The sequence below is a fragment of the Aedes aegypti genome, chromosome 2 (assembly GCF_002204515.2).
Source record: "Aedes aegypti strain LVP_AGWG chromosome 2, AaegL5.0 Primary Assembly, whole genome shotgun sequence".
Taxonomy (NCBI): Eukaryota; Metazoa; Arthropoda; class Insecta; order Diptera; family Culicidae; genus Aedes; species Aedes aegypti.
This window is the reverse complement of record NC_035108.1, coordinates 233,433,358-233,448,294: the sequence shown is the minus strand read 5'-3', so window position 1 is coordinate 233,448,294 and position 14,937 is coordinate 233,433,358. Positions and strand designations below refer to the sequence as shown.

Below are 14,937 nucleotides of genomic sequence, written 5' to 3'. Positions count from 1 at the left end.
ATTCCCAACCTCGAGCTAATACGGCAGCACTCTTTACCTCTTTGGCGTACTTTTACCTGTTCATTAGTATCAGACATACACAATATACACATGTCGTCGGTCGTGAGCTTTAATAATCATAATTGCCGGAAAATCGCCACACAAACAATTCAAATTTAATGTTCGGGCACGCGATTCTTTTTCAAGTGAGTAGAGTAGGAACAACAAACAATATTCATGCACGAGAGGAATATCTATCAATCCGCCACCTGTAATCACGTGCGAACTTTTATTGCGTGATGTGAATGAAATTTCAAATTTGGCGACAATTTTGAACACTAGCTTTGTTCGTGTTTGAATTACTGAGCTTCTCGAACTCGGCAGTATCAATCTCGGTTTATGAAAATAGATGAGAGTATTTTCTACTTTCTTCCCTAATTGCTTATCTTTTGACAGATACGCGTAATTCGATTATTTTCAACTTGAAGTTTTCCCAAGTGTTAGTTACTCGTATCCAGTATAACAGAATTATAACAACTGGTGTTATGCATTTAAAAAATGTAATTAAAAAAAAGATTATTAGTTGTTAAAATAACAAACACAATCATCAGACCAAACACTTCTGATATGTTTGATGATTAGATAATTCGATTCCACCATCTATGTATTATAGCAAGGCATCTGCCTATAGCACTGGAATAATCTGAAATGCGATTTGATCAAGATTGTACTGTTGTTTTTGAGCAGTCAGTCTCCTGTATGAAGGGCCGAAAATGGATAAATGCGGACCCACACGCAGCGACACTTGCACGAAACCCGCGTCAGGGAAAGAAGAAAGTTTTCACGAACAACTGTAAATCTGTAAAACGATTGACAGATTGCTCCCAACAGATGGGCTTTAAGAGCCCGCTCTCAATCCACGAAATGTTCATAACAGGGAGGAGGTAGGCCCAAGCTCCCTGTCCAAATGACTACATTCGGGTGCCCTGGTGGTCCCAGCTCTGCCCAAAACACATACAATAATAATAGAAACACCGTCAAACGGACGTAACACTGTTGAAATTTCCATAGGCCACTCATTCAATGATCATTTCAAATTCGCTATGATTCAAATCTCACAACCAGAGGAGCGCGCATCGTTTTTGTTCGCGTTTGACATTTCACACTACCGCTATTCGCCGGTCGCGCTGTACAAAACCAATGTCTTATAAAACAGTTCCGGCTCTTAGTATGTGTGTGCTTGTATTAGTCACGAAAAAGATGTAAACATAATCATCAGCTGATGGTGACGCCAAGCCTGCCAAAAATTTTGTTTGCAGGTTGCTCAACATGATGTCATCTTCGGCAACTTCGTGAACTTTCGGCTTCGAAGTTGGCATTGCACAACTACCACTTTAAAACTGAAGATATCACGAATACCAACTTGATGCTTCGGTCTCACCTCTAAATACCCCACATCAATACAAAACAGCAGTGATCCTTTACATGAGAGATAAACGGAAGTAAAATAGAATGGTTTGACAACAGACCAGCAGTGCTGAGTTTGCTCGGCGTAGAGAATAATATTGCAAAAGGGACGTGACTTCCTATGTAGTGCTAAAAAGCTAAAAAGTGTATTTTTTTTCGTTATAGAATTTTGAGCTACGTTCCCAAACAAATAAACATAAAAAAATCAACAACTAAATATCGCATTGGCAATAATTCAAAAAAAGTAAAATAGTTCATATACTTTTCTCTATGCTTAAAAACTTTTCCCGAAAAAACTTCAAGGGGATTACATTTTTCCTCAAGAGAAGTTCAAAACAAACATAACGCATGTTCGTTTGGCTTACGTTTTGACAGTTCTTGCTGCTCAATTGGCTCACATTTTGACAGAAATGTCAGCTTTTGCGTATCTCTCTTATAAACTACAAAACAGTAACTTATGGAACATGCTCACCATATGATGGTGGTGTGAACTGGGCGATGGATTTTTAAGAAATTTATTTCATTTGTTACGTCTGTTTGCCTGTGATAGAAAGTATAATTCTATCGTCATGCAAACTATTAGTTTATTGGATCAAATTACGCGTAATCCAAAAAAAGTACTCCGGTGACGCGAAAACGAAAAACGTTCTCCAGTGATGGAAAGCATCATGCCGTTTACGCAAAATGAACCAATGTTAAGCAGGATACACGCTCACACTCTTACGAACCAACAGCGACCGATTTGGTCACATATTCTTACATCGCAGAACCAGAGCAAAACAAATGTAAAAAGTGCATGGTTGCTGAATGAACATAGTTTTTTTGCAGCCGTTCAGACCCTTACATGAACATCTCAGCAAAAAAGTATTGCGTATGCATCACACCAAAGCATAAATAGCGTTTTGAATTAAATTTTCATGACAAAAAAAACATAGCAGACATTAGAAATAACTAGTGTTGTGTTTAGATATCAGCATATTTGAAGAAACTGTTCCGCTGTATGAGGTTCTTAATAAAGTTTATTTCGAGTACAATACTTTTCACTTTATGAGCCATACAAATGATGCGCTGCTTTTGACGTTTCATGAAAACAGAATCTGGGCTGCATATGACGTTGTTTTTTTCCTCTTCGCTAGTCTCGTCTCAAATCGCAATATGAAGAGAGAAATTATATGCAAAATGAAGGGACCGACGAAATGGTTCCGACATAGAGAGAGATATCGAAATATAGAAGATCAAGATGTGGAGAGTCGACTGTATTTTTGAATAGTTAACTGGTCAATTATTTCTGAACTAGACAAACTACACGGGTAAAAATGTGTTCACGAAACCACGAAAATTATTCATGAAATCATGAATACCCATATTCATGGCACTCTTTCCCATACAAAATCGGACCATGGATATGGATATTCATGATTTATTCATGATTCCAGGAACAGTTTTTTTGTGTATGTATAATCAGTGTTGATAGACTCACACAAGAAAGCTCAATCAATGAGCACTCCCGTGAGAGCAAACTCATTAAAGATTTGCTGCTCAAATCTCATGTTTCAGATTTTCATGCAAAATCACTCAGTCACACCCAAGCCGTAAAAAACGCTTTAGTCATAAAACCCGCACAAATCCGCGAAAATCGAATGTTGTTGTTTAGAAATAATTCAATAATTTTCCCAGATTAGTAATTAATAATTGTATCAATTTTGTTATGCCTTTCTGATCAGGCAGATGGTGTATTTCCATATTGAAAAAATAAAAGCATTACAGAATTTCAGCCCACAACCAGTCACCCTATCCTTCGGTAACAAATACTAGCAAAAAGAGTAATCTGTGCAGTGATGCTAAATATATATGATCGGCGTTAAGTCAGAGTGAACCAAGTGACATTTTTCCATATTTTGAGAAAAATGGGCTTAAAGTCTAACGCTTTGTAATTTTTTACCTCGTAAAAATTTTGGTTCAATATTTCTACACATCTTTGTGTTGTTTTCAATCAAAATAATGTGAAGTGATAATCATGAAAAATCATAATCCAAACTTCTGATAGAACGATTTTTTGATGGACTATGTGAACTTGGTCCACTCTGATTGAACTAAGTGGTTCACTCTGACTGAACAATTTCTAGGAAAATAACAATCATTTAATGCTTGTATGGTCAAACTGGGTGCATATCTCTAAGATAAACAGATTATCATAATCGTAAATTCTTCAATAATCCATATCGTCAATCCCGAAATCCAGAAATATTCAAATATGCGTTCAGTTAGAGTGAACCAAGTGATAATTTTGAGTACCGACCAAAATATACTGGTCCAATAAGCGGGTTCTAGGACATTCCATACATGAACCAAAGAACTACCATAAACTTCAATCGGACTCCGAAATCTTGACTCAAAAAATGCAATAATCAATCAATTTATTGCTTTTCAACACTTGGTCCGCTCTGTCTGCACAGAATTTTTTTTGCAATTTCTGACCACCCATCCAATGATGGTAAATATGTAAAAATAGAACTCAAAAGCAAGTAGTAGCAAGTAGAAGAATCATTCGATGTCGAAAAGTCTGACAAATCTCTTGAAATGTTTTTCATTTCCTCGCATTCCTCCCCGAGCAGAAGAAAATAACTACTGAATACCAAATTGAGGTATTCCATAACAGATAATTTCCAATACTTACAACCTGAATGAGCCCTGCATAAGAGGTAAAATACCTCAAATAATATCTCAAGCATATTCTACGAACACCAAACTGATAACTAGATCAGGTATTGTAATACCTCAATAATACCTGATGGATTTTCATATAAAAGTCAAATGTTTCAATAGTAGTTCAATACCTCCAGCAGACCTCAATAGCTATCGAATACCAAAATAAAGTGTTTTTAATTGTTTTAAAGATTTTTTTCAATACCATTTTAATACCAAATTGAGGTATTGACAACTGAACAATACCTAATTTTGGTATGATACCAAAATATGGTATGTATAAGCAGTGGCGCGGGAAGTGGGTAGGACAGGTAGGACATGTACTACGCACAAAAATACCTGGGTAGGACATACAAAGGATTGTCCTACTCACGATTCTCACCAAATATATGGAGAATGGAAGACACGATAAGGTTTTTATGGCATTTTCCAAAAGTTCTGGCACATTAGAAGAACGATTGAGAATACCTATATTGAAAGTCCTGGGAACTGTAATAATTGCTACAAACTTCTTTGACCGTCAGATGAAATGAAGAAATCCTCTACGGCATTTCTGAATGAATCAATGGATGGTTTCCTAAAAATATCTACGACCAATACTGTATATGTTCTCGTACCAATTGCCGTGAGCATTCCTGGAAGTTATTCTTGAGAAGTTACTGGAACATTCATAGAGAACTGACAGAAGATTATTGAAGAATATTTGGACGAAGTAATGGATTAATCTGATACCAGTTGCATTGCGTAATACACAGCACGAGTTTGATGGTGCTAGCGATTTCTGAATGTGCGATCACCCTTTTTCTAATCTATCAAAGCATCGCTGAATCTCTTGATAATTTTCAAAGCAATTCTATGGAACATTTTTCAAGCATCTTCAGTTTCTCCTGAACACTTTTGCGATTAGCTGGGTCACTTATGTGCAATGAAAAAAAAATGCACACATTTACAGAATTTTTGCTGTTAATTAATTTTCTATCTAAAAATAGATGAGGAATTTAGAACAATCCCATTGGTTGTAAAGGCAAGCATTTCTCTATGTTTAATGAGAGCTCTCTAAAGGATCTATTTTAACCAAAATGGTTTCAAATCAAATGGTCTCTTTTTTTCCTGATTCTGCTTGCCTTACATCCTGGTGAAAAATTGTACATGCTCCAAAGATACCTTCAGAGACTATAAGGGATTAAACAGGATCTTCGAGAACTTCGGTCTAAGATTTCTTCTTCAGGAATTATCATAGTGAATTTATTTAGAATACTTTCAGGATCTCCTACAGGGATCTCTCCTGAAATTCTTCTAAAGATCTCTCAAAAATCCTTCTAAAGATCTCTCAAAAATCCTTCCAGCAATATTCCAGAAGATGTTGAAAAGATGCTTTCTCCAGAATTTATTTCTTAAAATACTTGCGAAATCCATAGCTACTACCTCCAGTAATTTCCTCAGGAAAATCTTTGAATTTTTTCCAAAGCTATCATACGATTTCCTCTTGACGTTTTTCCATTAATTCTTCAACCGAATTCTTCAGTTGTTACGCGAGGAGATCTTTTGAAAATTTATTTAAAGTTTCTTCCGAGGAAATCCACCAATGTAAAAAGCCTTTGTGTTTGAAAAAAATGCTTCAAGGTTTCTTCAAGAAACACTGCAAGAATTTCTCCGCCTGTTCATGTGGATTTCTTCAAGAATTAACCTCGTTTCCACCCAGAAATTAAAAATTCCTTGACTGGTTTTTCGACCAACCCTTTGTTTTCTATGTATTTTTCCAGCATTTCATCCAAGTAATCCTGCAGTTTCACCAAAAATTCTTATAAAGTTTCTCAAAAAAATCCCCCAAAATCATCAAAAGTTTATTTGCGTTTTCACACCAGTTTATTCTACAGCATTTTCCCACTAATTACTCTGATTATTCCTACACAAACTTATATAAAGATTCTGTCCAATGTTATCGATAAATTTCTTTAGAAAATTCCTGCGGGACACTATACCGAGATTCGATTGATTTTTTTTTTCGATTATCTTAGCAAATTATCTAGGAAATCCTCTAAAACTTTCTCAACAGTCTAGGAGTCATTTCAGAGATTCTTGTTCATTGAGGGTGTTTTTAAAATTACTCAAAGTTTTGTCAATGTATACTCTGCTAAGGTTTTCTTTACAAATACCTCATGAATTTATATTTCAAACAATTTTCCTTGGCATTTCCTTGGAGACATTCCTGGAAGAATTCTTAAAAAAAACATTCTAGACTAACTTGTGAAAATCTCAAAGAATTGTTGGAGGAATTTCTGTAGAAGTTTTAGAAGAGATCTTTAGAAAAATCCATAATTGTATTAATTCTGGAAGGCAATTTTGAAGAAAATAGCCAAAAATTTCTGGAGAAGTTATTGATTGAATTTTAGAAGACGACGTTTTGACTGCTGATCTTGGAGTGTCCCAGGGAATTCGATGAATAAATCTTGGTCACGTAGGAATCTTTTGAAAAATTCTGGACGAATTTTCGGAAGAATTCATCTGGTTTTTGAAATATTCTTCGAAGAAATTTCATTTCTATGGTTCTCCTTGGGAAAATCCAAGTTGAATTTTTTAGGTATCCTAAACAAAATTCTTGAAAAAATTTCTTAGGAGTTAATTTTTATATGAAATCGTTCAAAAATTTCCGGATTTATATCTGATGTCACGAGGAATTCTCATAAAAAGTCTTAGAGAAATGTCTGCATCAGATATGGAAAAAACTTTTTTGGCTCCTATTAGGATTCATTTTCTTTTTTTTCTTAGTTAAAGTTTATTTCGGCTTTTTTGTTACTTTTAGCCAGGCTTGATAAAACTCCTCAACATCATTAGAGTTTGGTGAAATACTCTAGAGCAGCGTGCTGCCTTTGCCTCTTTGCGAAGGAGAGACAAAATGCTAAGCAGAGAGGCAACGAAAAATGGAGGAAAGATGCAGCACAAAACACAACAGAGTTAAATTCCATCAAAAAAGGGTGCTCTCATAACTCCTCGAGGACTGTCTTGTTCGGACGGCTTGCTCAAGAGTTCTTTTGAAGTGTAAGTAAAGGAGAGCATCGCAACAAGAGAGAGAGAGAGAGAGAGAGTACCTGAACAAATCCTCGCATATTTTTGCACTCCCACTCGAATCGCTTGAGGATCTGTGTTGAAAATTTTGAGTTCAGTTTTTTCTCCTCAGAAAAACGGCAAAATCACCCCCTCTTTGCATCGCAGAGGAGTTTCTATCAAGCCTGCTTTAAGGTGCTTTTAGGTCTCTTTAAAGTCTCATTTTTCTGGAAAGAGGTCTTCATTTTCCTATTTCTCAGGAACTCACTCGTTACATGCCCTGTAAAAACCAAAAGCTTTCTAAGTCTTTTGGTAACGACTGGCTTGAAAATGAGGAGGTTAGAAGCAAAAGGGTGTCAGTGTTAAAAACCTAGTTTTGAGAAAACCTACTTTGAAGTTTTTTCATTCCATAAAAAATGTATGGGGGTCAAAAACAAGAATTATGTTATTTTTTCTTTGGAGCAGAAACGGCGCCTGAAAATATTGTTAGAAAGCTTGAAAACAGTTGCATTTCCTCAACTTAACTCAACTCAAAACCGACTAAAATGTCACTTTCACTTCTTTGCGTGAATATAAGAACTTTCAATTTCCAGTCCAAGGTTAAAGTTTTGTTAGCTTTTCTGTGCACATAGTATTTGCCAACGTTTGTCCTACCTATGGTTTCAAACGTGGACGCGCCTCTGTGTATAAGTTATTGGGGAGTTATTTGTTCCTCCTCGGGTCAGCACGCTGATCATTTTCGATATTATGGTAATAAGCACTTGGTCCACTCTGACTGCATACTTTTATAGATTTTTATGAATCATCCAAAGTAAATTAATTACTTAGGATTAAGTAATTTATTGATGAAAGAATAATCCAATTTTCCCAATTTTTTTACTTAGTTCCCTCTGACTTAACATCGACCATATCGCATGCAGAAATTTACTAGCTACTTATGAACATTTGTATGAGAAGACAAACTTTGTCCGTCGTTTCCTCAATGTCTGTGTTTCCCATATGGGACAGTAATGTTTTTATTAGCAGTAAAGAAAAAAAAATCTCGGCTTCCCAGGACAATATCCGACACAAATTCAATACATTTCCATTTCTCTAGAGATGGAAATAAATGGGAACAGTTTATTATAGGTGCCATAAATGACAGGAATGATATCAACTGAGAGAACTGGCAGTGATCTGTTATTGGTGTTGCAGTCTGTACAAATCAATAGCTGATTTGTTTCAATATCCAACGTTTCGATAACACTTTTTTCAAGGATTCTACAATCGGTGGCTTACATGAACATCATCATTGATATGGTATTTAATCATTGGATAGTTGTTTTACCAATTTGATGTGAAAACAGTGTCCTGTACGAATATAAATTTTAGTCACTACTGAATGATGGTGATAAACGGGTCACGGATTTAAATTCTATTTGTAAAACACTCAGATAATGATGTCACCTTTCTCAATACGAAAGTTTGTAGAACGATTTAACTTCAGCATTTTCAATTCTGTTTCGATTAGTAGGGTGAGTGTTCTTATCACAAATAATTACGACCCTAGTCTGTATGTTGCTTTAGTTTAGGTTTTTGGTGGTGATCTTATTATTTCACTGTTTCTGATACTTTATATCAATAATAAGCTTACCTTTCTGCCATGGCACCACTAACGATGGTCGTTGCAGTTGTCGAAAACGACAACTGGAATAGAAATGCAGCAAATATTGGACCAAACAGAGGATCCGTCACACTCGGGTCGATCAGGAAATCGCCTAACGCTACGAATGGGTTGTTCAACTCGCCTCTGCCAAATGACATAGCATATCCGAATAACCAATAAGTAAAACCACCTATGTTTCAAAACGTTATTCAATTAGAAAAATGTTCAAATTAGCTGAATTTGTCGTCAAGTACCTAACACTATATCAATTATATTTTTCATCATTATATTGACTTCATTTTTAACTGAAACACATCCTGATTCCAACATCCCAAATCCGGTTTGCATTGTAAAAATAATGAACGACGATGTGAGGACCCAATTTGTGTCCTCAACAGTCAAATCATAAACACCCGGAATTACATAACTATTATTACGGGCCCACGATTGAGAAGGGCCGACTCTATGAGATGGCGTTGAGTTTGAATCGGCCATTTCTCATTGGTTCTGTTTTTCTTCAAATCACTTTAGATAACTTCATCAGATTTTCGAGCCTTGATCAAATAGCAGTCGAGTAGAGACTATCCATTCGATCTTAAACCGCAAAGTTCTCAAGCAGTTCGAAGCTCAATGTCAGATGCCATTGATAGGTTAAATCAATTTCCCTAATTTGTCTAAATAAATACATCGTTAGCTCATTACTGTTGAACATGCAAACCAAGATTTGCCCTCAAATTGTTTTGCTCATGCATGTGCTCGCTCTATTTTTATAGTCCACGCACGGAAGGCTTGATAATTGAAGTCCGCCGTATCATTTCAACATTTGTCGCGGATCTGTTGCGACCAAGAAAATACTCATCTAACAAAAACAAGGGAAACAAATATCCGGTGGAAACTAATTTATTTTTGCTGTAGCGAACTCCAATAACCATTTTTTTTTATCTGGTCTCCACAGGCTTGATTATCTTATGGTCTGAAATATTTGTAAACGCTTTTGAGTTCAATGGCTTTAAACCAAAGACAAATTAAAGACCCCCATGTCCCTTGCAGTTGCCCAAAATTTTATGGCTCATAAGGTAATCTAGAATGCCGTTCAAAGTGTACTGCGATCTGTCAAACTTGGGTACCTTTTGCACTACCGAGGGACCAAATGCAGTACTAGAAGTGGTACCCAATCTGAGCCCGAGTGGGACGGACCTGTTTAAACCACCTGTGATTCAGCTACATAATTTATTATGAAAGTTTAAAATAACGATTTCAAATATTTTCTCTGTTACACAGGAGTCTCAACTTGCGAACTAGATCGGGGGCTGTAAATTAAATTCAATCGTAAATTAAATCAGTTCAACACCTTGTGAACGTAACATTTTGAAGGACATTTGCGACTCAAATTCTCGACTGGGTAATGGTGTCAGTTGACGGTTTGGAACATTTTAATAAGCATAAGTTGATAAGTTACTTGCGGTATACGACAGCTAATTAATTATTGGATAAAATTGATCATATCTTTATAAATACTGCAACGAACGAAATTTGACTGTACAGCCATTTTGACTCAGGAGTAGCTTCTGAAAAAGGACTGAATATGCCCGGAGCAACTCTAGCGGAGTACAGTTTTTATGTATAAGGTTGATTTAGATTTTGAAAAATAGCAACTAAGCAGCCATTTTTTCTGATTAATCGATGTAGCTTTGAATCTTTACGACAATAACAAGTCAATCTGTCAATTGATTTTCCCACTCCAAGTTTGAAATTTTTTATCTAATATTTGTAATAAGCATATAAAATCAGAATTTTATACCTAATCTCTCTATCGGCAACTTAGTTTTTTTTTTCACAAAAGTATTCAAATTTCCATTACCTTTTTTGCTCATTTCTGCGCCATTTTTTCACATGTCTTCAAAATCTAATCATTTTTGGTTGATGTATTATGTTGATATTTAACATTGGTCATCTGCATTTGAAGATATATTTCATTATATCTTAGGGGACCGACACCTTTAACATAAAATGTCTTTGGTTTTAGTCAATTAATCAAAAAAAAATGTGAGGTAATGAGGAGCTTCTTTGGAAAAATCATACGAGTTGTCTACAGGAAATCCAGAAATTACAATATGATGTTTGATGAACTGCCTATAACTGCATATTTGTCACATTCGACATTTTTGACAATTTCGAGTTAACACCGGGGAGTGTCATCAAATATCAAAATACTTTCGATCAACTTACTAAAATCTGTGAGATTGTTCTAAAAAATTCGAAAAAAAATACCAAGTTGTTTTGTCACATTGGTAATTGTAACCGCATAACAGTCACATTGAGATTATACATGAGCCTTGTAATGTAGTAACAATTAAATTTCTATCAGCAATTATTTTTTTTTTTTTTTTGACTATTTACCCAGTATGCGATAAGTTGTACAAAATTTCAGCCAAAAATAAGCACTTTTGAGATCTTGGCAATTTTTAGAAATTTTAGTTTCCTCCCATACTGCCATAAAATGCACACTTGGTATTCCATTTACTTAATGCCTACTTCTGTCGAATGTTACAAATATGCAGTTATGGGCAGAGAAGTTTTCAAGATCTTTTTACGACGGAGAGGTACCAGAAACATAAATGATCTCGACTCAAAACCGATTGCACCAATTAGTTTCATTTTTTCCACAACAGACTCTCATCAAATTATTGATTCGAAAACTGAATAATCAAACATGAAAAAAGTGGTAGCCGTAGACATTTACGTGGCTACGTTTCTGTCAACCATAGAATTTCGGAATATTTCCGGATCTTCTTCTTCTTCTTGGCTTTAACGTCCCCACTGGGACAGAGCCGGCTACTCAGCGTAGTGTTCTAAGAGCACTTCCACAGTTATTAGCTGAGAGCTTTCTTTGCCTAAATTGCCATTTTTGCATTCGTATATCGTGTGGCAGGTACGATGATACTCTATGCCCAGGGAAGTCAAGGAAATTTCCTTTACGAAAAGATCCTGGACCGACCGGGATTCGAACCCAGACACCTTCAGCATGGCTTTGCTTTGTAGCCGCGGACGCTAACCGCTCGGCTAAGGGAGGCCCCTTTACCGGATCTAGATGACCAATTATCAAAATCGACATACACTAAAGTTTTTTTTTTACACCATTTTTTCACGTTTCTACACGGTTCTGTTTTTTGCACGAATTTCGGAATTAACACGGCTTTTTTCTTATTTACACCGATTTCGGAAGTAACACGTTTTTTTTTTATTTACGCAGATATCACAATTAACACAGTTCTTTTTGCACGGATTCCAGAATTGCCACGGTTTTTTACATAAATTCCGGAAATAGCACGTTTTTTTCTTGCGCGGATTTTTTTTGCACGGCGCGTATCCCCCGTGTAAAAAAAATCTTAGTGTAGTTCAAAAAATATTTTTTTTTGAGAACTTTTGAAAAAAGGTGCAAAAATATTAAAAAAAAATAATTTTGTGATTTGTTTTTTTTTTTTTTTTGTCTTGGAAAAATAATGCTGTAGTTTTGTATATACAGTGGCTATTATGATTTTCACAGATCTTATAGAGTTTGAACGTTTTATGCGTTAACAAGAGGATAAACTAAAGTAAGAGTGAGTTCACTTATTGAATCAAAGTGCATATAGATCAACTTTTGCTTAATTCATCGCTGTTACTATAGATGGATTCCATGTCAAATCGGTCAGTCGCAGAACTCGACCATCTTCAATTTGGATTAAATTTTGCACATGTTTTTGATATGGTAGAATAAGTGTTTTCCATAGAAAAATTGATCATTTTGACTCAAGTGTAACTTTTGAAAATGGCCTATAAAGTTTTGCATGCAACCTATTTGAAAAATTCTAACTCCGAAACTGTTGATTTTAGAGAAAAATGTTCTATAAAGAAGTTGTAGTGAACCGTTTGGACTATAAGAAAAAATATACACTGAAAAAATATTTCATTTACAGAAAAATCAAAAATAAAACTTGAATTTTAAATTTCACAAAAACCCCATTTTTAATATTTTTTAAATTTTTACCATAGAATCTTGATAGTAAAAAGATGTTTGGGACAAAGTTTCATGATGGAGAAATTTTTAATGATAAAGTTTTTCTAAGAACAACTTTTGGTCGATGTTCAAAATTTTGATTTTTTGTCAAAATAAATACGTTTTGATGATAAGCATAGATAGTAAGCATCTTGAAATGATTCTAAGCCATAATGATTATATATTAATTTCTCTAGAAGTAGCCATTTTCTAATTGTATCGAGTTTAATGCAAAAAATATTATTTAAATATGAAAATAGGCCATTTTCATAAGTTATTCGCGTTTCTCCATTAACAATAATACGTTTTTGAGAGTAAAGACCATTTTTCTTTCCACTTACTGAAAATGGCCTATTTTGATATATAAATAAAAAATTTTGTTTCAATCTCGATATAATTCGAAAAAAAGCTACTTCTAGAGAAATTATTCATACAATCATCATGGCTTAGAATCATTTCAAGATGCTTACTTTATCATCAGAACGTATTTATTTTAACAAAAATATTAAAATTTTGAAAATCGACCAGAAGTTGTTCTTAGAAAAACTTTTTTATAAAAAAGTTCTCAATCATGAAATTTTGTCCCAAAAATCTGTTGACTATCAAGATTCTATGGTGAAAATTTAAACATTATTAAAAATGGGGTTTTCGTGTAATTTAAAATTTAAGTTTTATTATTGATTTTTTTATAAAAACAAACACAATATTTTTTCAGTGTATATTTTTTTGTTATAGTCCAAACGGATCACTACAACTTCTTCATAGAACATTTTTATCTAAAATTAACAGTTTCGGAGTTAGAATTTTTCAAATAAGTTGCATGCAAAACTTTATAGACCATTTTCAAAAGTTACACTTGAGTCAAAATAATCAATTTTTCTATGGAAACACTTATTCTATCATACCAAAAACATGTGCAAAATTTAATCCAAATCAGACTATCGAGCACGATTTTTATTTTTTTTTTCAACTCATTCTGGATGGAATTCGTCTATAACACTGTTTATAACTCTTTTATTGCCGTCGATATTTGGATATAGTAACACATATGGACTAACACCTCTGCTTGACTTTTGATTTTTAATTCGCCAGACATTTACCAAAATAAAGTGGCAACCCTACTTTGAGCGAAATTGATTCCCATATAACAAAACTTGTCTTATTCACTAAATTTGATCCCCAAATTTGAAAAAAAAATATTAAAACTCCTACAACTAGTAAGTTGTACCAGATAAACTTTGGAAATCCACACAATACGCATAAGGAGTGTGACTTCACTAAATTCTAAAGTTTTAAATATTTGCAAGTCTTTTATTTTAATCGCATAGTATATTAAGCAATTATAACTAAAGGAAAAATATTGAACAAAACGCAAACCAAAACTCATACCCAAGAAGAAGCCCTTCAAAAGACTGTTTTGCGCTTAACGACGTGTTCTATTGCGCTCCCAAGGTGGTCGATTGTGGAATTTTCCCACATGGTCGACAGGATGATAGTCGAACTAGCTAATCGGCAGCCAGTAGTGATAGCTGATGACTTTATTGCAAGTTGGGTATCCGCTGCACCAACCTCAGAGGCCTACTATTGTTGAAACCCCTGGCCACATTGAATGTAGAATTGGCAAATTTGGGTACTGTGAAAACCTTCCGCGGAAATCGTGTAGAATCGATTATTGATGTGACATTATGTAGTCCTAACCTGAGAGAGACTCGCGAAGAGTAGAAATATCAACGTCATATGCAGCCCAGATTCCCCTGTCATGAAACGTCATATGCAGCCTGCCGTTTTTATGGCTGAAAAAGTGTTGTATTCGAAATAAACTGTTATTAACAACCTTAGTCGACGAAGCAGTTTTTTTTAAGTTGCTGATAAATCTTAACACTAGATTAGTTATTTCTAATGTCTGCTACGTTAACTGGGATGAAATTTTACTCAAAAAACTGTTTATGACTCGGTGTGATGCAAACGCAATCATTTTTTGCTGAGAGGTTCATGTGAGGGTTTGCACGGCTTGCGCATGATTGGTATAAACACAAAGTGGAATAAGAAAAAACTC

General features: G+C 34.8%; 1 protein-coding gene across 1 annotated transcript in view; it reads right to left on the bottom strand.

The window, feature by feature from the left end:
• LOC5569115 (putative ammonium transporter 2) overlaps positions 1 to 9,424 on the bottom strand; it is a 42,519-nt gene extending 33,095 nt beyond the window's left edge. Inside the window, exons 1-2 of the mRNA XM_021844469.1 lie at positions 9,097 to 9,424; positions 8,831 to 9,032 (exon numbers count right to left, since the gene is read on the bottom strand). Coding sequence (XP_021700161.1) covers positions 8,831 to 9,032; positions 9,097 to 9,337 — 443 coding nt within the window. The 5' untranslated portion in view covers positions 9,338 to 9,424. The remainder of the gene's footprint in view (positions 1 to 8,830; positions 9,033 to 9,096) is intronic.
• Between the last annotated feature and the right edge of the window lie 5,513 nt (positions 9,425 to 14,937).